Consider the following 24,087-nt stretch of genomic DNA (forward strand, 5'->3'; position numbering starts at 1 on the left):
GTTTCTTCTTGAGGTTCACCTTACCACCAGCTGGTTCATGACAAGCTTATTGAGGTGCTCAAAGTTCTTTGTGGTACATGTTAAATTTGTTTTGTCCATCAGCTTCAATTTCTGTCAGCACCCTGCTTGTTAAGCAGTGTTTCTTGACAGGATCCCTGGCTAATGTGCATTTGGAAGGATGTCTCCTTCCAAAGTGGAGCTCCCAAGGTTCCTGTGTTAAAGCTGACAGTTTCCTGCCCATTCTGTGTGATACTATCACACTTAGGTTCAAGGATTAGAGCCTGCTCTGATCCTACCCTTTTCTGATAAAAAAAAAGTGTGGGTATATTGGAAGATCAAGTCAAGAGTGAATGCTGTAGAAGGGAGAGATTTCAGATTACCAAATCCATTCTGTCTGTCCTTCATTTTTAACCTCTGCTTAAAAAGAAAAGCAACTGACTGTTGATAGCAACATTTTCATTTGACTTACTTGAATTTCTTCTTGACTTGAGGTTGTTTATTTTACTTGAGATTTATGTTCATCGATATGGAAATATTTACTTCCATCTATATTTTTTAGACCTTTTTCTTTTTCTAGGTAGTTTATGATCTCCATAGCAATCCATTCTCAATGTAAGGAACTTTTAAACAAAGTGTGTGTAACCTGGTTTAATTTTACTGCTATATCTTCTGAAACCAGCTGTTTAATTTTCTTTTTTTTTTCTAAGCTCTAGAAGAAATTTATTTGTGGTAAATAAATGTCCAGGCAACTAACCTATTGGCTTTTTGAATATCCATTGAGGGATTTACACACGCATATTTTACACTACTGGTCATATATTCCTAGAAAAATACAAATTAATATTGATGAAATATCTATGAAATAATTTTATCCACAAAATAACTAACATAAATGGGTTTTATTTTTAGGTTGTTATAGGTGTTCCAAAAATGAGAAGGAAATGGCAAGAATGTAAGTGTGCTCATGATCAATTTCTAATTTGGTCCTCCTTTGATATAAATCAGACCAGGGTAGTCTCAGCAGTGCCAGATACTCACCAGCATTTTGGTGAACTGGACAAAAGGAGCAGGCTGGGGCTCTGTGCTAGTAGTTAATTTGCAGTATGGGAATCCAGAATTCTTAAAGCACAGCTATAGCTCTTATTTCTGAAAGAAAAGTTTCTGTTTTACTAGCCATTGATACTCACAAAAGTGTAGGAATGTGGTATCTCTGAGATTTCCCCACCCAGTTAATGTTTTAAAACTCATTGTAGGTACAGTGTTGTCCAGGTGGACAGACAGTATCACTGAATGCCACTTGAGGAAATGGCTAAACTTTGCTATGATTTGCATTACCTGAAAAATAAAGATTTGAATTAAAACTAATGTACTTAATTTTAATGTATATTGGCATGTAAGTGGTACCTTAAAATAACTCAGTAGAAGTAATAAGATCATCTAAATTAGCAGTGTTGTACTCTGAAGAGAAAAAATAGCCATTTTGAATCTAGAAAAGATCTCAAAGGTCTGAAATAAGCTGAGTCCTATTCAAATTAGATTTCTTGACTGTAATCTGTTGGTTAATGTGTCTTATTTTGCATGTGACTTTGTAGCATTCTACTACATTTATAGTATTAACATTTTTAGGAGATGCAAGCATGTAATTTTAACCAGGCTATAAAATACTTTAAACTTTGTTGCTGACTTGTAGTTCATATTTAATATGGTGTCACATAATAAATAATGCTTATAAAATTATTCTTGGTGTTTGTAAGTACTATTGCCTAGAAACAGAGCTAGGTGAAATTGAAGTGCAGTAGTAGAACCACCCTCTATCAAGATAGTGTCCATTGTGCTACATCTCAAGCATGTTTGTTTAGCTCACAGTGCAGAGGACAACCCTTCAAAAGCTAAAGTTCAGCATGTGGATGTACCCCTTAGTGATGCAGAAAAAACAGATAATAAAGATGGGAAACTGACAGAGCCTATGCAAGGTAAGAGGAAAAATTATTTCTTTTATTGTTTTTTTTTATTTTAACTTTCACCGGTGCATGAATTATGTACTACTACATGTGCCTGTTCATGGCTTCCACAGAGTTATAAAGGTGAATTTGCACAGTTGTGTGGATGGCCTTGGGATCTGTGGCAAAGGAAGGAATAATCCCAGTGTTTGTGAAGAAAACATTCTACTTCTACTGATGTTTTAGGTTCAGTTTTTATTTTACTTCTTTATAAGATACCTTACTTCCACCTTTAGATTTCATTGATGTCGTCTTTAGAAGTATTCTTTGTTTAGAATATTTTTAAAATTAAAACACTGGAAAAACATCACTTAATATACCTTTTTATTGTTTTAGATGAAAATAATGTTCAGGAGGAGAATGAAGAAAGGCAGAAAGAACAAGCAAACCCAGATGAAAAAGTTGAACCTAATAATGCTATTGAAAGCAGCAAAGGCAACGACTCAGAATGGTAAAAGAAAAAAAATCACCACCTTCAAACCCATTTAAATTAACTTAAAGGAAAATGTGCATGACAATTGTCTGTATTGGATTTGCATAGTAAAATCCATGACTTCTGAAATTGTGCTCAGCTGTAAACTTCTGTAATCGACAGAGAACCTGGTGTATATAAAGTGACCTCTGTATGTAAAGACTTTCCTCTGGATGCAGCTGGCTCTTGTATTTAACTATTATCCTTAAGGTATAGTTGTCATGTGCTGCTCAAAATGTTCCAAAAGTATGTCTCCTCAGGGTTTAAAGCTGCCTCTGTCACAGGTTCATGTCAGATAGTTAAAGTGGTATGTGAACTCATTTTAGGAGGGAAAGACAATCAGCAATAGTTGAAACAGTTGGAGTTTCTCCTTTACAAAGGATTTTGAGGAGGAACAATAAGTGTTTCAGAGGAGCAGCTGTGTTCTAAAATGGGGAAACTGTGCTTACTGCTTGTGAGCATCTTATTAGTAACAGAGTTGTGAGTTGAGTTACTGTCAGCCTTTGTGTGAGGAGGACATCTCCAGCATTGGGCATCTTTTTGCAGCACCAGGAGCCACAGGAGGGCACTTGGAAAGGGATATACAGGCATCAACCCAGACACAGGACTTTTGTTCCAATTATTTAGTTACTTGGTTTTTTCTTAATGGCATTCCCTTGGAATGTGTTCTAACTTTAAACCAGTAATATCTCTCCCAGACGTGAAGGGCTAACAGCTTCTGCTTTAGTTTATGTTAAAGGAGAAATTTTCATGTTTCTGAAGTACATTTTTTCAGACTTGCCTCTCTGTGGAGCAACCATTATGGAAAATGTTCAGTTGAAACCACATTCAAGTCCAGGTTTATCAATCTTTGTGTTTATTTACTGGCTTTCAAATAAGTAACAGTTCTGAATCAGAACCAGTTCATGAAAACATGAAGAGCAGGAAATGGATAAAAGCTCAACTATCCGTATCTGGAAATGTGAGGTCTATTTCTGCCTGGTACTGAGCTTCATTGTGCAGTCTTGTACTTTTAAATTTTAAGAATAGCTTCCTTTGGAATTATCACTTAATGTTTCTCTTTCAGTCTGGCTCAGATGGATTCTGGGTGACTATTAGCAGCCAGGTGTTTCAATGAGAGATTGACTTGGAAGTTAGTTACTAAATTAGGGCTTCAGTTCTTCCTTTACTATTTATTTAATTATTTATGTGAGACTACTGAGAAGATATGAACTCAAATATATAGTGTCTTAAAAGAACTAAGATCAGATCCTCATTGACAGCTTGTTTCCACTTAAAGATTCTGCGATGCCTGTCTGAGAATTTCTATGACTCTACATTTCTTTGTAGTTAAGTTTCTGAACAGTCATCTGAAGATGTATATTATTTTATCATCATCTGCTTTTACTAAACTTTTGATTCCTAAGAAACATTTCAAGGCAGAAGAGGGCTTAGGCTTGGCAGTCATATGGTTTTGGTTAATTTAGAAAACATCCATCCACTCTCGGCCCGGGTTCCTGGGCTTGCAAAGGGATGGAATGTATCTGTAGTAGTAATGACAGAACAGCACAAATATGGCACAGGAATGTTTTGCCATATGAATATTTTAATGCCCTTTATTTGGTGACTGCATTGTAAACCACTGATTTTTAATAGCTGAATTTTTTAAGGGCTAGTTTGTGAAGTGCTGATAAAAATCCAACTGTAATTAGGAGCCTTGTCTTGCTGCAATGTGTACAAAAATCTTACAGCTATTACCACCAATGTCAAGCTTTTTCATTAACTCTGGGTTTTAGAGCTTATGTGCTAGATAATCACACTAAAACAAACTCACACCGCATGAATAATTTTTATGATGATCTGGGATGACTGGGATTTCTGTGAGGAAATAATATGTGACCTTTCTTTCAGAGTTTATCAGAACTACTGTAGTAGTAGTGTGTCAGGAATTTAAACTGATTAGCAGTTATTGCCTGGCTACACATTTTTGCTGGATCAGCCAACTGAATGTTTTATTTATTCTATTTTAAGGTGTGAGACCAATAAACAATTGGAAGAAGAAAACAAGGAAGCTCAGGTGAATATTTTTCTGTTAATGGGTTACTCCAGTCTCCAAATAGTTGGGGAAATAATTAATATATGATTGGCAATGGTGTTTGCTTACTCAATATTATTCCCAATAAATTAGTTACAAAGTTGCTAAAGCAAAACTATTAACAACAAGGTTTTTTTCTACTTTGTTATGAAAACCTATGTACACATTTCACAACAGCACAAACAATTTGAATTTTTAGAGCAACCATAATTATTTTTATTTATTCATATTTACTGCATATAATAGATCTAAGGACCTCTTTCTTTTTATGTTAAACAGCAAGAATATACAGCAGATCCTGAAGAATTCACTAGTCAAGAAGAACTGTTGGGTTATTTGGTGAGTGTTAAATCCTACCTTGCAAGATAATTCTTGGAAGAAAAATTAAAAAACTAAGAAATGAAATCACTGGTTTGCTAAGTCTAAAATGTAGCAAGTAATGAAAGGCAGAATGTAGGCAGTCTTGTAATCTAACAGATTACCATTTTGCCATGAGGCAGGATTCAGAATAAAATGAATGTCACTGAATTTATAATGTGTATATTAATTTTCAAGTTTCTAGCCATTGCTTTTGCCAAAATATTGGTTTACTGTCAGAGGAATTACTTGCATTGAAAATTCATTTTTTCAACTATATCTTAGCTTCACTCCTTAACTACACATTTAGGTAATATGACCCTTTTAAACTTTATTTCTCCTTTGTTTTTATAACTGGTCTATAATTTTCACATGAGGTATTTGGAAAGATGCAGTTCAGTAATGGAAAGAAGCAAAATGAAAACAATGTAAAGAATGAAAACAAATATCAGGGATACGTAGAAAGGAAAGAAGGGATTTTTAAGAAATAAAATGCAAGTTGTGTATTTAAATACAGGCTCCCCCAGCACCCTGGCCCAGAGTGCCTTAACTGCAACTGTGCCTTAACTGTGCCTCTCTAAAATAAGTGCCAGTACACTGGAGTTCTGTTCAGTTGTTGAAAATGTGTGTTAGGTACACATGCACAGTAGTGATACAATCAGTGACAGTGGAAAACTGTCAGTTTCCAGTTGTTAGATGTATCAACAACAGTTGTGATCTTGCACACAGAAATGGTGATTTCCATAAAAGCACTGAAAAACTCTATGGAAATCTTTACTGATAGTTGCTTGACTGATCTACTGCATGGTAATTTAGGCACTATTGACTATCATAGAATGGTTTTGTCCTCTTGTTTTGTTGGAAATTACTAGGTATAGAGATTACACCTTGTCAGTAAAACTTGAACTTGTTTTGAGGCATCTTCTTTCTTAGTATGATTGTCCTCTGAGAAGAAAAGATGACTGTGGGGAATGTGATTGGAACACTGTTCTGTTTTAGAAAGTGTGGAAATAATTTAGTTTTGTATCTACTGTAATTTTTTCAAAAGCTGCATTGTGTTTCTCTTGTTGGATTCAAAGGTTTGTTATGTAGTGAAAAGCTATTTTACAGGTATCTTTTTTGCACTTGCTGTTTGTATTCTGAAAAGCTGTCCAATAATTGGCCATACTATATTTCTTTTATCACCTCATAGCAAAGATATCCTTGCCACAATTTACTCTTCATTATCCAGCTAGCTTTTGAGAAGATCTTTATTAAGTATAACTTGTGCAAACCAGGAGACAGAAGTACTATTAATGTTAAAAATGTAATACAGTCCCTGTTATGCTGTCTCATATGAACTTAATGCTAAGTTTCTATTACTTATTTTCCATTGTCTGGTGTGTTTAAAGGTGTTTCTTTCTAATCCAGAAGACTTTGAACTGTTAGGACACACCTGGAGTTTTTTGCTTTGTCCCCAAGAAAGTGTTTTCAGCAGAACTTCCTTGGTGTAGACAAGAGGATGACACATGTAGCCCTCTGTGAGTGCTGTTGGTGCTAGAACTTGCTTCCCTTGTAGAGCTTCACAGCTTCAAGACTGCTTTTTCCTTAGACTTTTAGGGAAAAAGAAGGCTAATGTAAGGCAAGGCAGCATGTACATTTAAATTCAGTCGCATTCTGGCTTTTTGCTACATTCTAGAGAAATGGGTTATGACTATATTGCCTCAGGGAAGGTGTACACATTCATTTTTATGCAGGCATCTTGGCAAGAGATCAAAATACTTCAGGACAAGCATTATCTTCTATGTATTTCCAGGCATATTTTTGTTTTATTCCTTTTCAAATGATTGTGTTGCATAGCTGCATCTTCCTTCTCTTAGATTCTCTTTCATTCTACCTTCCTTCCCCCAGTTTATGGGATTAAAAATAAAAACTGTATTTGCTTTGTAATTCCATCCAAGTCTGACAGAAAGGTAGAGATATACAGAAAATGAGGTTCCTGCAGGTTTGTTTATAAATTTTGATACTTCAGTTTTTCTGAGGAAAAATGTTTTATGGTGTGTTGTTTTGTTTCTTTTTTCCCTAGCAAAGTTTTGAGATACTGAATGAAGATGATGCTTCATTTATCCTGAAAGTTACACAGACTCTCACAAATGCACTGGTGGAATATCGTCAGCAGGCTGCATCAAACAAAGTAATGTGGATTTTGTTTTGGTTTTGTTCTACAAACCTGTAGATTCCTGTGATGTTGCATTTTTATTATTATAGATGATACAATAAACCAAAAAATTCTATGGAGACTGTATTGTAAGTTCTGCTTATTAAATACATAAATTTTGGTAGTGATGATAGGGTAAAACTTTAGCTTTTCTGTTGACAGGTATTAATTTCTGTTCAATGGTGCTTGCTTATTTTTTATTGTAGATGGAAAGTAAAAATCATCTTGTCACTTATTTCCCATGCTTTTCCTTCCATTTAAGTTTTTCTGCTACTTTTGGCCATTTTTAACTTAAGCTTTTCTCATCTCTACTGACTTGCATAACACTCCTGAAACAGAAGCCTGTTTCTGTTTCCAGGCTTCACTTTATTCACCATGTTATCGTGCATCAGTGACATGATTTTTTTTTTTTTTTTTTTTCTTATACAACTTCTGGTCCTACTCTTTGGACTGTTCTTTTTGAGGTCTCATTCTTCTTCCATTATTAGAAACCCAGTTTTTCCCCTCTCTGCTATTACTTGTGACTGACTTATCTTTACATAAGCAGTATATATGGAGATGTTTTGAATACTTTTTGGAGGCTGCTGACATGTTACAAAACAATGAAGTTCTAACTGAAATAACTTCTAACCTACAAGGTGTGGAAGACCAAAATGTATTCTTACATTAGGCCTTGTTAGTATTCTAAACTGTGATCTTTCAACTGGTAATTTTTTTAGCTAAATCTCCTATTATGGGTGGGAGATGCTTCCTTTTTAGATCTGACAAGTTGAGGATTAGGCTCAATGAGTATCACTTCATTGCCTAATATAGAGCTTTTTCAGACAGAGAGATATGATGGACAGTACAGAGAAGTTATTAGCCCTATGATTTGGAAAGAAATATGTGATTTTTCAGATTTGGTAGCAGAAATAGTGGTCTTTTATTTGGTTTGTGATTGTTAAAAATGTAGTATTCATTGTTCCAAGAGGTTGTCCTCATGAGATTTCGAACTTTTTGGTTTTTTTTAAACTCATAGGACCACCTAGGTGCTGGATATAATGGAGAAGCAGCCCTAGAATATTCCACAGAACAGCCTGGCCCAACTTCAGCAGATATTAATGATTCTGACACTGGTAATGTTGGCTTTGCAGTCTTTAGTGTGGGTTAATCTTAACACTGAACCTTGCATAAATGATAGTAAGCTTTCTTCCTGCTTTTCTAAAAGCAGTGGTTAAGAGCAGAATAAAGCCAGAGTCGAGTAGCATAAATGAATAGGTTTGGCTTTTTTCCCCCATCCTCTACTAATATTAGAAAGAGATGACTATTAAAACACATTGATCCTACTTAACTGTAGGATCTGGGGAGAAATTGAGGTAGTACCAACTCTGACTGTCCTGTGTTCAAAGGCACCTGTTTCTAAGGAGACTTTCAAAGTCTCTTTGGCTTTTTTTTCCCCCCCAATATTTTTTCCTTTCTTGATGGAGGAGATGTTTCGTCAAATCAAGATGTTTGTAGAAAGTTATGTGGCAGAGGATGGATAATTCTCTTTAAAACCTGAATATTTCAGCTACTTGGGCTCAGTATTTCTGATTAATTTTTTCAAAGAATCCTGGATTTCTTGGAGGTCATTTTATTCTGACAGAAACAAATGGCTGTTTTTCTTAAACTTAGAAAGTACAATCCTATGTTTGGAAAACCAAGATACCTGGAATATTAGTGAAGCTATTTTGTGTGATTTTTTTTTTCTGTACTGTGTCAATTTTCTAGTTTTTCTAGAAAGTTTAGATTTTGAAAACCTTAATTTTTACAATGGTAATACCAAAAATTGCAGTGACTTTGAATATATGAGATTTGAGACTTTTATTCTGTTTTTGTTAGTGTAATGGAAATAGCTTTCACCTACCTCCCCACCCTTGTTTCTCCAGGATTTTCTGTAACTGGACAGCATTCCTGACTCTTGGTGGTTTGAAAATGCAAAGTCAGGTGTGATCAGTACCAGCAATGCTGCTGTGCCAGACTGGACATGCTTGCTTTGAAAAGCCCTGTTTAGAGAAATAAGTGCTGGAGGCTCTTCAGAATCCTCTTTTACTGAAAAACAGTATTTCCCTTCTTTAGACTACACAAGCAGCTGGTCAGCTAAGCAGTTCTTACCAGCCAATGAAGGTGAAGCCCAGAACTTTTCAACTGGCTCTCTGGAAACAGCATATGAGAACAACATCACAACTGAATTTTTGAAGAGTGTAAGAAACATGAATGCTGAGGAAGTTACTGACACCCTACACAAAATAGCAGCATCAAATCCAGCTTTCAGAGGTAATTTGCATACACATGTACACACACATCTACACATATATAAACATATACATAACATCATTTATTAGCTCTGGGAAATATTAAGGGCTTATATGGGTCAAAGAACTTTGAGGCATTAGGGAGGGTTGAAGAGAATTCTTTTTCCCCACCCTCTAAACTTTTGCAGGATCCAGTTTAGGAATGGTAATTCAGAATAGCTGCTTTCCCATACAGGCATTAGTAATTGCTGATTTTTTTTTTAATTCTTCTCTCATTTTTGCATAGTAACATTTGCATGGCAAGAGACAGTAAACTAAAACCAAATATATTGTTATTAAAAAATTAGAATCTTCTCTGAGCTGTAAGTGGAGAAATGCTAGTTTTGTGAATACCAACAGTGAAGAATTTATTTACCAGTTCCTGAAAGAAGTGTATTTGCGCAGAAATAATAGAAATAATAATTAATATGTATGAAAATATAGATATATGAATATATATGAAAATATAGAAATAATAATGAATCAGACACAAGTAGTCTCCCTTTTGCTTACAACTTTCTAATAAGTGTCAGCTATTAAACCTTCCCACGTCTTCAGTCAACTACTGCTCTCTCTTCAGAAGCTTCCTGTGTATGTTTCTAAGCTTCTCAGAGTGTGTAACCTCACAAAGGTTAAAAAAAGAACACTAAAGATGAGTACATTTGTAGGAAAGCTTAGTTTCCAGGCACATACTGATTGTTCTCCATTAAGGTATTTTTCTTTTAATAAGGAAAGATCCAAAACTCATCTCAGCATCTGAATGTTTCAGTATAACATGTATTTTTAAATAAACTTTATCATAAAATTGCTTGTTTTTTGATTTTGTTTGTTTGTTTGCCTTTAACTAAGGAATTGATATACCGAATGTTATAAGGATCCTGACTGAAAGCGGAACTCTGAGGGGACCAAGCAATGGCAGCACACAGTGACGTGGTACTTAATAGAGATAATGTAGCAATGTTTCCTTTCTGTAAGTTTGTTGTTTTACTTCATTTGACCTCAGTGGAGTTATTTTGTTTTACATTTAAGTTTTGTACAGTGTTTTTTATATTAAATTAATAACTTGCTTTTGATGTTCTTGTTATTTATTTTTCCATTTAGCTGAAAGTTCTATATTGTGGAAAGGTTGTAAAGCTCATGCTCATTCTTTCTGTGTTAAGACAGCTTTTTAAAACAGGTAAACTTGCTTTCTTCAGTATTATTAAATACTGTACATTGACAGTCTGAACTTTTCTTTTTGTTGGTTCTTTTACAAAGAATTATCAGCAGAATGAACTACTGCACTCAGCAGTACAAACTCATCCTACAACAAATGCTTGGAAGTTATTCCCTGTGGCTGGCTGCTGGGACTGACTAAAAAGCCTTTGTAATAAAAACCCTTTCCCATATAAGGGTTATGAACAAGTCTCCATATCTTTTTCTTAATAAGATTAAAAATAATAATAAAAAGTCAGTGCTGTCAGTCTCATGCTGAGATGAGAAGTGCCTGGATTATAGCTGATTTAAGGAGCATAGAAGCTCAGCAAAGTTATTAGAAGTTTGCAAATTTAGAGATATTTCCCAACAGGAAATTTAAGCAGGCTCTGCCTAAGAGGCACTGATGTGGTGGCAAAAGTATCTTTTGTCTTTTATCCTGCCAGTATAAGAATGAAATGAATGCTGGCTTACACTGTCCTTCAGGCACTTTTAACATGAGCTTTTTTCCAACTAAAGTAGTACTGGTTCTGACTGAATGTACATGTCTCTATATTAATGACTTCTGCTTTTGTAGGAGGGTGGAAAAATGTTTTGAATGGTTATAGATTAGTTTGCTTGGGAAAAAATATTTTTTTAAAGTGATTAAAATTAAATTCCTGCTTGTGATGCTGGGTAGCATTCAGTGGTTCTAATAAAAGCTCTTCAGCTTTGCAGCCAAATACTGATGTAACTTAGACATGCTGGGGCCAGATGGCAAATGAACATTTTAGTGTTAACTTACATTTTTTTTGAGATCCGGATAGAATTTGAGAATTCTCATCCTGATGGTTTCACATCTTCATACCATAGAATGCAAGATGCAGTAAAACTAAGGTAACAAAGAAAGCAGCAACAAAATTTATGAGTTTATTATGTGAACAGACACAGGAAGGAAAACAGTTCACAGAAAAATTAAAACACTATGTTTTAAAGAAACTCTGAGGAATTTCTGGAATGCATCTAAATCTGTTCTTATCAGAGGCAGAGATGGAACCATAGTTCTTACAGTTCATTTATTCTGTATAGGAACAATTTTAATGCCTGCTTGATGGAGGTGAACTTAATCAGCAAAAATTCTGAATTCTGAAAATAAAAATAGAAACATCTTTTTCCTGTTTGTTTTCAAAATGCAGAACAATCTTTGTATTAAAATAACAAAATCAGAATATTCAGCTGTTGTAAATGGCCATCTCTGAGACAGCTTCTTTTCCTCTTACTGTGGAATCATTCCAAGTGAACATAAAGTTACAATAAGCTGAAATAACTTGGATTTGAGGTGGATTTTTTTGCTTGGGTGCAGGAGGAGCACGCTGAAAAAGGAGAGACCCCTAAATCTGTAGTACATTGACATAAAATGGTTGAATGTTGTGCTTCAGAGTGCTGCTGTGCCTCTCAAAGAAGAAGCCTAAACTGGGTAAAAGTCAGCAAGTGTATGCTTCTGGAAATGTTTTCAAAAAACACAGTCCAACACAGTCCATTCAGCTGTACAATTATTTTTATTTTTTCCTTGCTTACCTGGTGCAAATAGAGGAAGAAGCATTGTATTGTTTTATTCTTGTATCTGCCTCTGCTTTGGTGTATTCTTATAATAATGGAAAACTGTATATTTGTTCCAAAATACATTTTAATGTTTTACTTGTGCCAGTACTGCAAAGTAAGGAAGAAAAAAAAGTATTATCTTTACTGATAATATTTAAACAATGCTGTTGGCTGTATTTAATATTATACATTTTTGGTTTCTCACAATAACAGCAAGGCAGACTTCTGAGGTAACTAAAGAATTAATAAAATTAAAAGTTAAACAATAACAAAAAATAAACCAAGAGAAAATAATTTTCTGTAAAGCTTCATCTAGGTTTTATGTATTTTACTGAGACCAGAGAGCTTCGAGGAAATGATTTTTAACAAAAAGCTGCAGAACTCCTACTCCTCACAGAAGGCAGAAAGGGGAAGGGAGAAGGGTGTTCACAGGTTAATTGACAAGAAATGAGAAGTTTAGAGCGTGCAACTACAGAGTTACTGTCTCGTGTAAATTGAGACGTTGTAGACAGGTGTGGAACATCCTCCTCATTTGTTGCTTCCTGGATCTCCCAGGGTTTTGCACTCTTTCTGATGTGGGAATTCGTTACCCCTTTGGAGCAACAAGCTTTATCTGGGTATGAATGTACAAAAGTGTGCAGCATGCCTCGTGGTTTATATGTGAAATAATAACAATAACCTCATATGCCAATGCTGACTCTGCAGTGCCTTCACTGGAAGAATCCCATAATCAATTAGGTTGGAAAAGACCTCAGATCAAGCCTAACCCGTGACCCAACACTGAACTCTCTACTGAACTGTAGCACTCCTGTCTTTCTTAAATACCTGCAGGGATGGTGATTCCATCACCTTCCTGGGCAGTCCATTCCAATGTTCAACCCTTTTCAGTAGAGAAATTCCTCCTGATGTCCAACCTAAACTACCCCTGACACATCTTAAGACCGTGTCCTCTCATCCTGTTGCTGATTGCCTGGGAGAAGAGGCTGACCCACATCTGGCTATGCTCTCGTTTCAGGTGCTTGTAGAGAGGGATAGGGTCCCCCCTGAGCCTCCTTTTCTCCAGGTTAAATAAACCCATCTCCCTCAGCTGCTCCTCACAGGACTTGTGCCTGTGTGGGTGCTGGTTATTATTAATGCATTCTTCTTTCTTCTGTGGTGCCCGAGCAGCCATGCTTCAGGGAAAGGGAGTTCATCTTCACAGAACCACAGAGTAAACCAAGGTGGAAGGGACCCACAGATATCACTGAGTTCAGCTCCTGGCTGGGGGTATGTCCTGCACAGGATGCCTCAAGACTTACACCATGTGCTTGAGAGCCTTGTACAAACACACCTTGAACTCAGGCTTGGCGCTGTGATCAGTGCCCTGGGGAACCTGTTCCAGTGCTCAGCCACCCTCGGCGTGAAGAACCTTTTCCTAATATCCAACCTGTGAAAAATGCCAATCACTTGTTTTTAAATTTTTTAAAGTTTAATAGTAATAAAATGGTTATAAAAATAGTAATACAATTAGAGTAATAATATTTTGGACAATTTGAATTAGGATAATACGAGACAATAGAAACAAAGAGTTACGGACGTCTGGGTACTTTTTCTGGGCAGGCACAAGCCCGAAAAAGGACACTCGTTAACAAAGGATTAACCCTTAAAAACAACAGCCTGTTGCATATTCATACATTTCATACAAGATGCATAAATTCCATTCAAACACAGAATTCTGTCTGGTCATTGTCAGTTTCTTCCTCTGAATCGTAACAGTGCCTTCGAGGCGGGAAGAAGTTTGTTTCTTCTGATGAGAGCAATAAATTCTTTTTCTCTGAAAGATTTAGGTGTCCTGTGGCTGCTATCTTGCTGTGAGTCCTTTCTTTAAAAAAAGTATCCTACAAAGTATAGTTTCTATTTTAACATTTTCTATAACATAAAACTATATTTAACACACTACTTAAGAGAATTAACACAGCATTACTTTCTAACACAACACATATAATATTCATTTTAATATTTGCAAAAAGCCGTAACAGACATATTTTATGAAAAATCCTTTCCTTAGGATTTTTTCCTCCTGAGAAGCTGAGAGGCCTCAGGAACAAAATGTAAACAATGGTTATATGCTGTGGAATGCAACAGGTGCATCTGTGATTGGTCTCATGTGGTTGTTTCTAATTAATGGCCAACCACAGTCAGCTGGCTCGGACTCTCTGAGCCACAAGCCTTTGCTATCATTCTTTCTTTTTCTATTCCTAGCTAGCCTTCTGATGAAATATTTTCTTCTATTCTTTTAGTATAGTTTTAATATAATATATATCATAAAATAATAAATCAAGCCTTCTGAAACATGAAGTCAGATCCTCGTCTCTTCCCTCATCCTCGGACCCCTGTGAACACGGTCACAAAAAGCCAATCATAAAGTACACATTTTTCACAAACCCAAACCTCCCCTGACACAACCTGGGGCCATTCCCTCGGGTCCTGCCCGCCTGTCACCGAAGAGGAGCGATCAGTGCCTGCCTCTCCCCTTGCCCTCAAAGCCGCGTTCCCGCCGGGCCGGGGCACTCCCGGGGCCGCCCAGCCTGCAGGGGGCGCCAGCGCGCGCGGCCACGGCGGAAGCGCGCGTCCCGCTGGCGCGCGGGGCGGGCGCTGGCGGCGCCGCTCACGTGGGCGGCCGCTTCCGGGCAGGCGCTCGGCGGGGGCGGAAGCGGGGCTGGCGCTGCCGCGCGCGTGGTTGGTGAGTGAGGGAGCGAGCGGCCGCGCGCGGGCCGGGCGGGAGGAGGCGGACGGAGAGCGGGATCGGGATCCCGAGCCCGGCGCGGTCCCTCTCGGTCCGGCCCTGCTCGCCGGGGCCGCCGCGCTCGCCGGGCCCCTGCGCCAAGGGCCGCCCGCCTTTTGTGCGACCCGCCCTCCCCTCACGTTCCTGCGCCAGGGAGGCGGCGGGAAAAGCGGGAGCCGCGGCGGCACGGGCCGGCTGCTGCTCCCGGGCAAACCGGCGGCATCGGCTCCGCCGCGCGCCGCCGCCCCTGCCCCACCTCCCCCGGCGGCTTCTCCTCGCCGCCTCGCCCGGCGATCCCCGGAGCCGAACTCGCGGCCTCCCCGGCGCCGGGCCGGCACTGACGCGCCTTTATTTGAACGCCTCACAGAGCGACTGGAGCGGGGCGGAGGGAAGCGGCGTTCGGGGAGCGTGCCGAAGGATGTCCCGGGACGGCGAGGAAGGCAGCGTGACAGCCTAAACCCGCGGGAGGAGCGGCCGCTCCGGCGCTCGGGTACGGCGGGCGCGGGGTCGGGCGGTGCGGTGCGGTCCGGTCCCGGTGGCAGCGGCGGCGGGGGATGCGCTGCCGGCGCGGGAGCCGCGCAGAGGTGATCGCCTGTAAGTATCGCTGTGCTGTGCCGGGAGAGAGCTCGCCCGCGGGGAAATCCTTATCAGATTGGAGGAGTCGGTTAGGGCGTGTGCCTTGCCTTCGGGTTTCTCAGGATTTTCCTGACTGAGCAAGGTTGTGAGGTTCCCGAAGGATGCTGCTTGAGAGCTGCGAGGGAGTGAAACCAGAATCATTTGGTTGGAAAAGAGCTCCAAGATCATCGGGTCCTACCTGTAACCGAGTATTTTTCTGAGCCTGAGGTGAGGGTGCCTGAGTGACATCGGACGTGGTGTCTGAAAAGCGATGCATGCTACTTTATGTCTATGGAAGCCTGCATCGATTAGACGTTGTTTTAATGCTTTGGATTGTAAAGCCGTGTTAGTGCTTAACTGTTAGGTGCTCAGTTTTGCAGGAGGAGGGCCAGGTGAAAATACACAGAATCACAGATTAGTTAGGGTTGGAAGGGACTTCTGGAGATCATTTAGTCCAGTCTGCCTGCCAAGGCAGTATAACCTAGAGCAGGTGACATAGGAATGCATCCAGGTGGGTTGGATTGTCTCCAGAGACCTTCCTGGGCAGCCTGTTCCAGTGCTCTTATACCCTTAAAGTAAAGAATTTCTTCTTCATGTTGAGGTGGAATTTCTTGTGTTTTTGTGTATGGCTGTTGCTCCTCATCCTGTCGCTGGGCACCACTGAAAACACTCTGGCACCATATTCTTGGCACCCATCTTGGAGAAATTTAAATGCAATAATTAAATTCCCTCTCGGTCTTCTCCAGACTAAACAGGCCCAGCTCCCACAGTCTCTCCTCGTAAAATGCAGTTTGTGTCCAAGGCAGTTGTTTCAGCTGGAAGTTTCATTGAAATGGTTACATAATTTCATCAGCTGTAGACAGTTTTCCCTGATGTCTTATTATGTAGCCACTGTGGTGCTTACATCCTTATATTTTGTAAGGATTTTTCCTTTGGTATAGCATGGTACATATGAATTGGAAATAGATAGGCTTAGATTACTAATTATTCCCAGAATATTTATTGTGATGTAAGCTGTGCTGCTTTTAGCAGGAGAAAGGATATTTTACAAGCCTGCTCCTTTAAAAGAACTTAATTGCTCTGTTCAGTTGTGTGCCCACCTGTGTTGTGAAGTTTTTATGCTGACTGGGAGCCAGACATCTACTCTTGTAAAAGCAAACCTTGTAAGTGGAAATAACTTCTACGCCAAAAGCTTCTAGCTATTTCTATATATCAAATGGTGAAATTCTTGTAATTCTTTCCTAAAAAGATGCATATGGTAAAAATCAAACGTTTATAAAGCCATGGTTGTTATAGTTGGACACTAAAGGACCTTTTTCTTTTGGCACCAGGCTCCAAGTTTTTTAAAACCTTTTGAGTTCATAGGTTACTTGTGCCAAATTTGTACTTCAGTTAAAGTCGTCTTGCATATGATTTTTTAACCTGGTGTGTGAAAAGCAAAATTAAATTGCCGTCAAATGTTGGTGTAATCAGTCATTTAAATTGTTTTAAAATAATAGAAAATTACAGTTTGTTTTAAAATATTCTTTAATGATTTTCCTGTTGATGTATATATGAAATACTCTAGTACAGCACAAATTTCAGCTTGAAGTCCATTGGGAAAATCAGCTGTAGGAATGATTATCATATCCACCAGAAGAGAATCATTGTTTGGATATGTTATTTAGAAATTTCTGGGTTTAGTCAGTTGTATTGTTGGAGTTTTTGGCTTGGGTTTTTCTTGATTCAGGTTTTTTTTTTTTGTGGGGAAAGTGGATGGTGGTTTGTTTGGGGTTTTTTTGAGAGGATTAAATAAATCTGTGGTGTAGTGTTTGTTGGGGCCTTTTCAGTGCGTTCATTTTTTTTTAACTTGGTAGATATGTACTTCAGTATCAAAACAGATAAAACAAACCCAAAAAGCTATTTAGAAACTTATGGGAGTTTTAATTTGTTTTGGTTATTTTGCCTCTATTCCAGTATGTTTGTACAGCTTACAGGTACAGTGGCTCAGATATCTCATTTCTTATGCCTTATTAAAAATTTCTGTTTTCCTTTTTTATTTTAGTCTGTAGTTGCCTATTTGACTTCTTCTTTCCCCCTACTTCTAGTTATATTTAAATGCACAGACTGGTATTTTCAGTGTAAGTTTCCTTAGGTGTTTTGTGTCCTTTTATTGGTGAAGGACTGTTTAAACCTGTGATTGTCCATGTGCAGGCTGCGTGCTGCTAGTGATGGACTTGGTGAGCAATGTGCAATTGAAAGGGAACAGTTCACTGAGCTCCTTGGCTTGACAAGAACTGAGTATGTAAAAAGTCGCTTTGTTGGCAGGAACTTTTGAAAACAAAACCAAATCAGCAACTTAACTCTTGGTAAAGCAGTGGCAGACGCAGATATCTGGACGCTTGATGATAAAGTCGTTCTCAAAGCAAAGACGGCCAAAGGAGCAGCAGAATGTTTTCTGGACACTGGAAGAGCAGCTGCATGGAATCAGTCTGCATGTCTGTTTAGTCTAGCATCTTGTCTCAGGAGTGGACACTCGTTTATGCATAGACAAAAGAATGAAAACAGTAGCTGTTGTTAGGAGGTTGCTGCTCTTTGGTGGAAAAAACTACTTTTGTATTTAATCGATTAAATTCTCTTTTTGCAGAGAATCAGGATGACTAAAAAAAGGAAACGTCAGGAGGATTTCCAGAAAGTGAAATTCAAAGTTGGGAAAAAAAAGCCTAAGCTAGAGAATGCAACTGATACTACCTTCAAAACAAAGGCCATACAAATTCCTGAGCAGCTTAAAGAAGATGGAGTGCTTCCTACACAAAATAGAAAACTTAACATAAAGGTATGCTGTGATATTACATTCTGAAATGACAGAAAATTGCTCGCCTTTTGTCTAGGTTGACTATGTTTACTGCAATTTGGGAAAAAAACATTTATAAAAAAAGTAAATAAATGCAGCGGGCTATCTGAATGCACCCTCGTTTTTAAACAATCTTGTATTTCTCTGGGGGTTGGATTTGTTTTACTTTCTTTGTGTCCTCTTCTGTCTCTTACAGCTCTGTGCTTAAACGGAGGAAAGCTATTCAGGCTGAGGTTTTGTAGTTCTGCTTTTGAGAACAAGAGTGAGAGGACTTTCCTTTGGTCATCACTCTGTTGAGTCAGTGGGGTTGTGCATAAACTTAAGAATGAGACCTAAGGACAAGTCATTATATCTTGTTTTTCCTATCACTGAATTCTGATTAACAATTTGTTAATTGTTGTGCTATAAAATGCATACCATGTTTGTTCTAAACCCATTTTGCTATTATGAACAGCAGTACATCATATGAATATTCTGTATTTTTAAGTGTTTAGGAAAAATGTGCAAAAAATACATGGGGGAAATTTGAAAGTTAAAATAATAATGATGGCAAGTGTATATATTTGTTTCCTTATAGGATCTGCTCTCACAGATGCATCACTATAGCCCTGGGGTTAAGCATAATGCACTTCTCGGACTCAAAGAACTCCTGTCTCAGTATCCCTTTGTAATTGATGCACACCTTTCCAGTATAATAAGTGAGGTGGCAGCTGTGTTTACAGACAAAGATTCCAGTGTCAGAGGAGCAGCTGTTCACCTGCTGCAGTTCTTGGCTTCAAAAATAAGAGCAGAACAGATTGCTCCATTTTTTCCTTTGGTAAGTGCCCATCTCTCTAGTGCCATGACTCATATCAGTGAGGGAATTCAGGAAGATTCATTGAAAGTCTTGGACGTTTTATTGGAAGCATACCCAGCTCTTCTTACAGACCGCAGCATTATATTGTTGAAGAATTTTGTAGAGCTTATTTCTCACCAGCAACTCTCAAAAAGACTGAAAAGCAGGGACAAACTTTCGTGGATGCTCTCTGTTAACCCAAATCGCAGAGTAACTTCTCAGCAGTGGAGGTTGAATGTACTTACCAGGCTCAAGAAGTTTCTCCAAGCAGTGGTAGATGGATCCAGTGATACAGAGGATGAAGGGCTTCAAGAACAGGACAGCTCTCATTCTGTGAGGACCCCAGTATGTATTAGTTGGAAGCTCCATGCAAATAATCAGCAACCTATACAACTGTTTGAAAATGGTGGCTTACGACCAAAGATCAACTCATCATTTAGACTGAGGTGAGAAAATGTTAACTAGTTTGGGAATTTAAGCCAATTAAATTGTGTGATCATAAATTTGATTTTTTTTTTGTGGGATTGTCCCTTAGCCATATTTTAGGACACTTAGTGTAATGTGTAATGTACTGCAGAGGCTTGAAAATACAGGAATACTCAGCAGATAACTGTATTGTGTATATCAAGAACCTTTCCATTACAAAGATTTTATTTTGTGCTATTAATCATAATTTTGGATTACCAGCTCTGTTGGAATATTTTTGGAATGCAAACTGACAACTTCTTGCAGGATGTCTAACAGACCTAGGGACAAGTAGGCAAATTTCTTTGTGTGAAATGTAAGCTTGTTTGTGATAATGAATTTCACTGAAATTTTGTGCTTTTACCTTCAGGAGTCTTATAATAAGCTTAGGAGTGTGTTGTCTTTGACTGTAGCTCCTTTTAAAAAGGACAGCAGGATAGGATGTGTCTGGTGGTATGAAGTTCTGCTGAGTTTCCAATTCTAGATATTTTAATCACTTCACCAGTTTATATATTCACTGTGGATGAAAGATGTCTCAGCTGAGACATGCTGATGAATATGAAAGGAAGCATAGTGTGCTTAGTCACAGAAAGGTTTGTGTGGGTTTCAGTAGTACTGTAAACAGATGTGAGCTGAAGTTAAGGGAGAAATAAACAGCTGTTTGGATTCCTCTCTGATTCACCCACTAGAGGTGAACCTCCCACCTCACTTTTTGGTGCTTTTTGAACATTGGCATCCTCATATGCATTACTATGGATGTTACATATCTGCTGGCAGGAGACCTGGAATGGTGATATAAAAAATGGAAGCAGTTTAGCTGTTACATAGCTCTGTTCCCTATGGATACCAAGGTGGTTTGAAGAAAAACCACAATCCTTGTTTTACTGCTGGAGTAGACAAAATAAGAGGTATAAAGCAGTTATACCAAATTCATCTAGGAAGTCAGTGGCAAAAAGGGGGATTAAACCCACAGCCTACTCCATTACTATGTCCATCTTATATCTTTGAAGGAATGAAGGACAGAAGAAGAGGTGTTCTCTCTGAATACACAGGTTGACCTGAATTGGCAGGTATTTTCCATCTCTGTCAGGGAGAGACATCCATTCCTGCTCTCCTAGGCTTCCTCTTTGGAGGTAGCATATTACTTATGGTAGGTATAGGAAACATATTAAGCTAAGTAAGAAGGTCACCTTATTCTCCTAAAAGTGGTTGTCAGCATAAGTGTTCAGTCATGGCCAGCAGTATCTGCTGCAGGTGAGATTTTAGCTGGCAGCTAAAATCACAACTAAACATCACCAACTAGGCCTGTGATGCCCCCTTGAGGCAGGGGAAGGGTTCAGTGCTGAGCACAGAGCAGTCCTATTGAGTTCCTCTTTGCAGTCAGAAGCACACAGTTGTGGACCACTGTGTGTCAGAGGATGCTTGTATTGTGCCCTGGGTGATATGCAGTGTGTGATGTACCAGGCCGTGTAATAGCTGAAGATGCATTGTATCCAAGGTCTAGGGAAATAAACTTTACATCTGGTGTCACCTGAATTGGATTCCGCTTTTCTGAGGAGCTAGATTTTGGTGGAACATCGTGATGTGCTTCTGGTTATAAATACTCACAAAAAGATGTTTGCAAGCATGAGGAGGAGCCAGAAGAATAGAAGGAAACGTGGCTAGAATCCAAGGCAAGATTGGCAAAGCAAGCTGATGGCAGCAGAACAGAAGAATAGAGAGGGAAGGATCATCTGCTGAAGGTACTAAAATGTTCTCATTTTATTGCATTTGTGCATATTTTTGATGTTTTTGTTTTTCACAAGGGTACAGCTTGTTTTAGTGACTATGTGTGAAGTTCCAATAGTGAAGAGTTGTGGTGGTGGTTTTTTGTATTGGCCGCTGAAATAATTTCTAGTAATCTCAAGGTGTTTAATTCTGTCACTTCCAATCCCAGTTGTTGCCTTTTATGGCCATTCCCAGGCCTCTGCTATGGCCACTACTGCAAAGACAGAAATTAGTTGTAATAAGAGGTGCAATACTCTGTGTGTGTGTTTGTGTGTGTTTAAAGTCAAATAGTCAAGTCTATGACTAGCTAAGGATAATGAGTTGACCAAACCATAAGTAATTATTTGCAGAGTGTGTGTGTGTATTGGTGGTCTTGTCACTAATACTCCAAGTAAATTTCAGCTTTGTTTTTCCAAAGTGCATAATAGCATACTAAATTTTTAAAGTTCCTGTATCTATTTAATCTTGCAAGCTCATTGGACAGGGCTGACATATCAATAATAACCTAGTGATAATGGAATGAGATTTTCTGAATCAGTTTGCAGTATTACTGTGTAATAAAAAGGATAGATTCTGAGCTTGGAATGCTGGATGATTCAATGATGCAAATCTTACGACTTTGTTGTCTTCTGTTGTGTGGTAGATTTTCCTACTGTGTATAAATTAAAAATTGCAGTGTATTAGAAAATTGTTAGAATGTATTCTCTGCATTATGTGCTGACTGTGCTGCTTTTTGCATTAAACTCATTTCAGGTGTGGAAAACAGAAAGGCTTCACAACTCAAATGTGGTGGTACCAAGGCGTGTGATTTTTATTTTTATTTTGACTGGAAGAGAAACAGTTGAGCTTCAGGTTCTGCTGAGAGTTCAATATGAAGCTGCAGAGAAAAGCAAAAATGACTTGAGAAACTGAAATGGAAGATGAAGCATAGCCAATAAATATGTACATGTGCATCAAAGAGAAATGGAGAATGCAGTTCACTTGGTGTGCTGTGTGTTTGCTGCATTTGGCAGTGCACACAGAAAAGGAGAACAAGTAACCTGGCTTAAACTGCAAGCCATAAAAACTTAACTTCCAAAGACTTTTCCTGCTTTAAAGACCAGCAAGTTATTTCCTTATTTTCTATTTCTTTTATACTTTCTTTGACTTCCCTTTGCTGAATTTCTGTTGTCTTCTTATTGTCAAATGGCAGATATTCACACAATTTTTGTTTGTTTGGTCCTGCTGTATAAAAATACTGGCATTTTAAAGACAAATGGCAACTTAGGGGGTACACAAATACCTTGTAGCTCCTTTCAATAGTATTTCATTCTCATATAAAGGTAATATGCTTTGCAGTGTTTCTAAAAGTCACCCTACCACTCAAGGGTAGTGATAGCAGATGTGTGACAGCACAATTGCCATCAAACCTGCCCAGGTCAAGTGAACCTGTATTGTTAGAGGATACTGTACTAATCAAATAAATGCTGGACAGATTGCTATTATACTTTGTCATCATCTCTTACTGGCACCTAAAATGTATTTTACACTTTTATTGTTAATTCTGAATGTGTGGAGGAGTCTTATCTTGAGAGATAGGGGCTTCTTCTGCAGGGGTGCATGAAAGCTATGCTAAGTATTCTTACCCAGTGCTTTCAGCAGCTGGGAGGAGTACCCCTTTTGGCACTAATTCTTCCTTTTTCCATTCCTTATTTCAGAAAAGTACTGAAATAGTTGTGTGTTACACTTCTGTAAAAATCTTCCAGTGTGGATTACCAGCTCCTCAGGTTTCATGCACTATTCATTTTTTAATTGGGAGATTTTTGTGTTCCTTAAATAAGTTGCTGGAATTCCAGAGTTCTGCTGTAATATCAAGTCGTTTTTAGAAAAGAAATTACTAAAGACTACTACTTCAGAACCATTCCAGCTAATTACTGAAATTTCAGATTCTCATCTGAGAGCATAATCCTGTCACAGCATAGCATTTACAGGACAACCTCACTTTTTCAATCAGATTATAGTCTTGGTATCAAAAGGCTTTAGAATTCATTGTGATTGTAACTGAAGGATGGGATTTGTCTGCTGTATTTGAGATGACTGAGAGTTAAAAAGTCTGAGATAGAACCACTCACCTTAAACTCTTTGTAGTCTGAAAGAAGCCGGTGTCTACTGCAGTGCCTGCACTACAGAAGGGAAATAAGGCAAAAAAACAAACAAATAAACCACATTATATTTATTGGATATGTTGGTTGCTGCAGTTAAAGCTAAGCTTTATAAATTTTAACATGTTTGATAATTGTAGTAAGTAAAAGTAAAGCAAATTTTTTTTCCTTATGATCAGTTATGTTTCCACTTATCCCTTTTATTTTGTGGTGGAGATCTAATTTCTCTCCCCCATCTTGCCTTCATTGAAAAATGGCTTGTATTTGTCTCACACTTTAATTGCTTTTCCCTGTTCCTTATCCACGTCATTAATACCTGGGTTTTGGTTTGGTAATTTTCTTGATACAGTGATATCAACTAGAGGGAAATGGCAGAATAAAATAATTATGATTTGTATTATAGATGATGGCAACAACATGTAGCTAGAAGGATAGAACTAATAGAAGATATAACTAATTTGATAATTTAGAAGTGACTAG

At 38.3% G+C, this 24,087-nt stretch overlaps 2 protein-coding genes and 1 long non-coding RNA gene across 7 annotated transcripts in view; 2 read left to right on the plus strand and 1 right to left on the minus strand.

Annotated features, from left to right (window-relative positions):
- Positions 1 to 10,636, plus strand: part of LOC139604610 (uncharacterized) — a 19,195-nt gene extending 8,559 nt beyond the window's left edge. For all 3 annotated transcript variants that reach the window (XM_071455760.1, XM_071455751.1, XM_071455768.1), the window contains 9 exons: positions 910 to 952; positions 1,860 to 1,973; positions 2,337 to 2,451; positions 4,483 to 4,528; positions 4,826 to 4,885; positions 6,969 to 7,076; positions 8,119 to 8,215; positions 9,198 to 9,395; positions 10,262 to 10,636. In XM_071455760.1, coding sequence (XP_071311861.1) covers positions 910 to 952; positions 1,860 to 1,973; positions 2,337 to 2,451; positions 4,483 to 4,528; positions 4,826 to 4,885; positions 6,969 to 7,076; positions 8,119 to 8,215; positions 9,198 to 9,395; positions 10,262 to 10,341 — 861 coding nt within the window. In that variant the 3' untranslated portion in view covers positions 10,342 to 10,636. The remainder of the gene's footprint in view (positions 1 to 909; positions 953 to 1,859; positions 1,974 to 2,336; positions 2,452 to 4,482; positions 4,529 to 4,825; positions 4,886 to 6,968; positions 7,077 to 8,118; positions 8,216 to 9,197; positions 9,396 to 10,261) is intronic.
- Positions 10,637 to 12,189: 1,553 nt separating this feature from the next.
- Positions 12,190 to 14,742, minus strand: LOC139604648 (uncharacterized). Its single transcript, XR_011684044.1, has 3 exons — positions 14,633 to 14,742; positions 13,518 to 13,613; positions 12,190 to 12,295 (listed from the first exon to the last, which is right to left on the minus strand). It is a non-coding gene; the product is annotated as an uncharacterized lncRNA (long non-coding RNA).
- Positions 14,743 to 15,318: 576 nt separating this feature from the next.
- The window catches only part of TEX10 (testis expressed 10), a 54,771-nt gene continuing 46,002 nt past the window's right edge, over positions 15,319 to 24,087 (plus strand). For 2 of the 3 annotated variants that reach the window (XM_071455857.1, XM_071455876.1), the window contains exons 1-3: positions 15,403 to 15,545; positions 18,193 to 18,381; positions 18,977 to 19,680. In XM_071455857.1, the coding sequence (XP_071311958.1) occupies positions 18,202 to 18,381; positions 18,977 to 19,680 (884 nt within the window). In that variant the 5' untranslated portion in view covers positions 15,403 to 15,545; positions 18,193 to 18,201. Of the gene's footprint in view, positions 15,546 to 18,192; positions 18,382 to 18,976; positions 19,681 to 24,087 lie in introns of all 3 variants that reach the window. The other variant, XM_071455867.1, reaches the window with a different exon arrangement.

Source organism: Agelaius tricolor, unplaced genomic scaffold (genome assembly GCF_023055355.1).
Source record: "Agelaius tricolor isolate 1412-34295 unplaced genomic scaffold, bAgeTri1.0.p SCAF_2, whole genome shotgun sequence".
NCBI classification, from domain to species: domain Eukaryota; kingdom Metazoa; phylum Chordata; class Aves; order Passeriformes; family Icteridae; genus Agelaius; species Agelaius tricolor.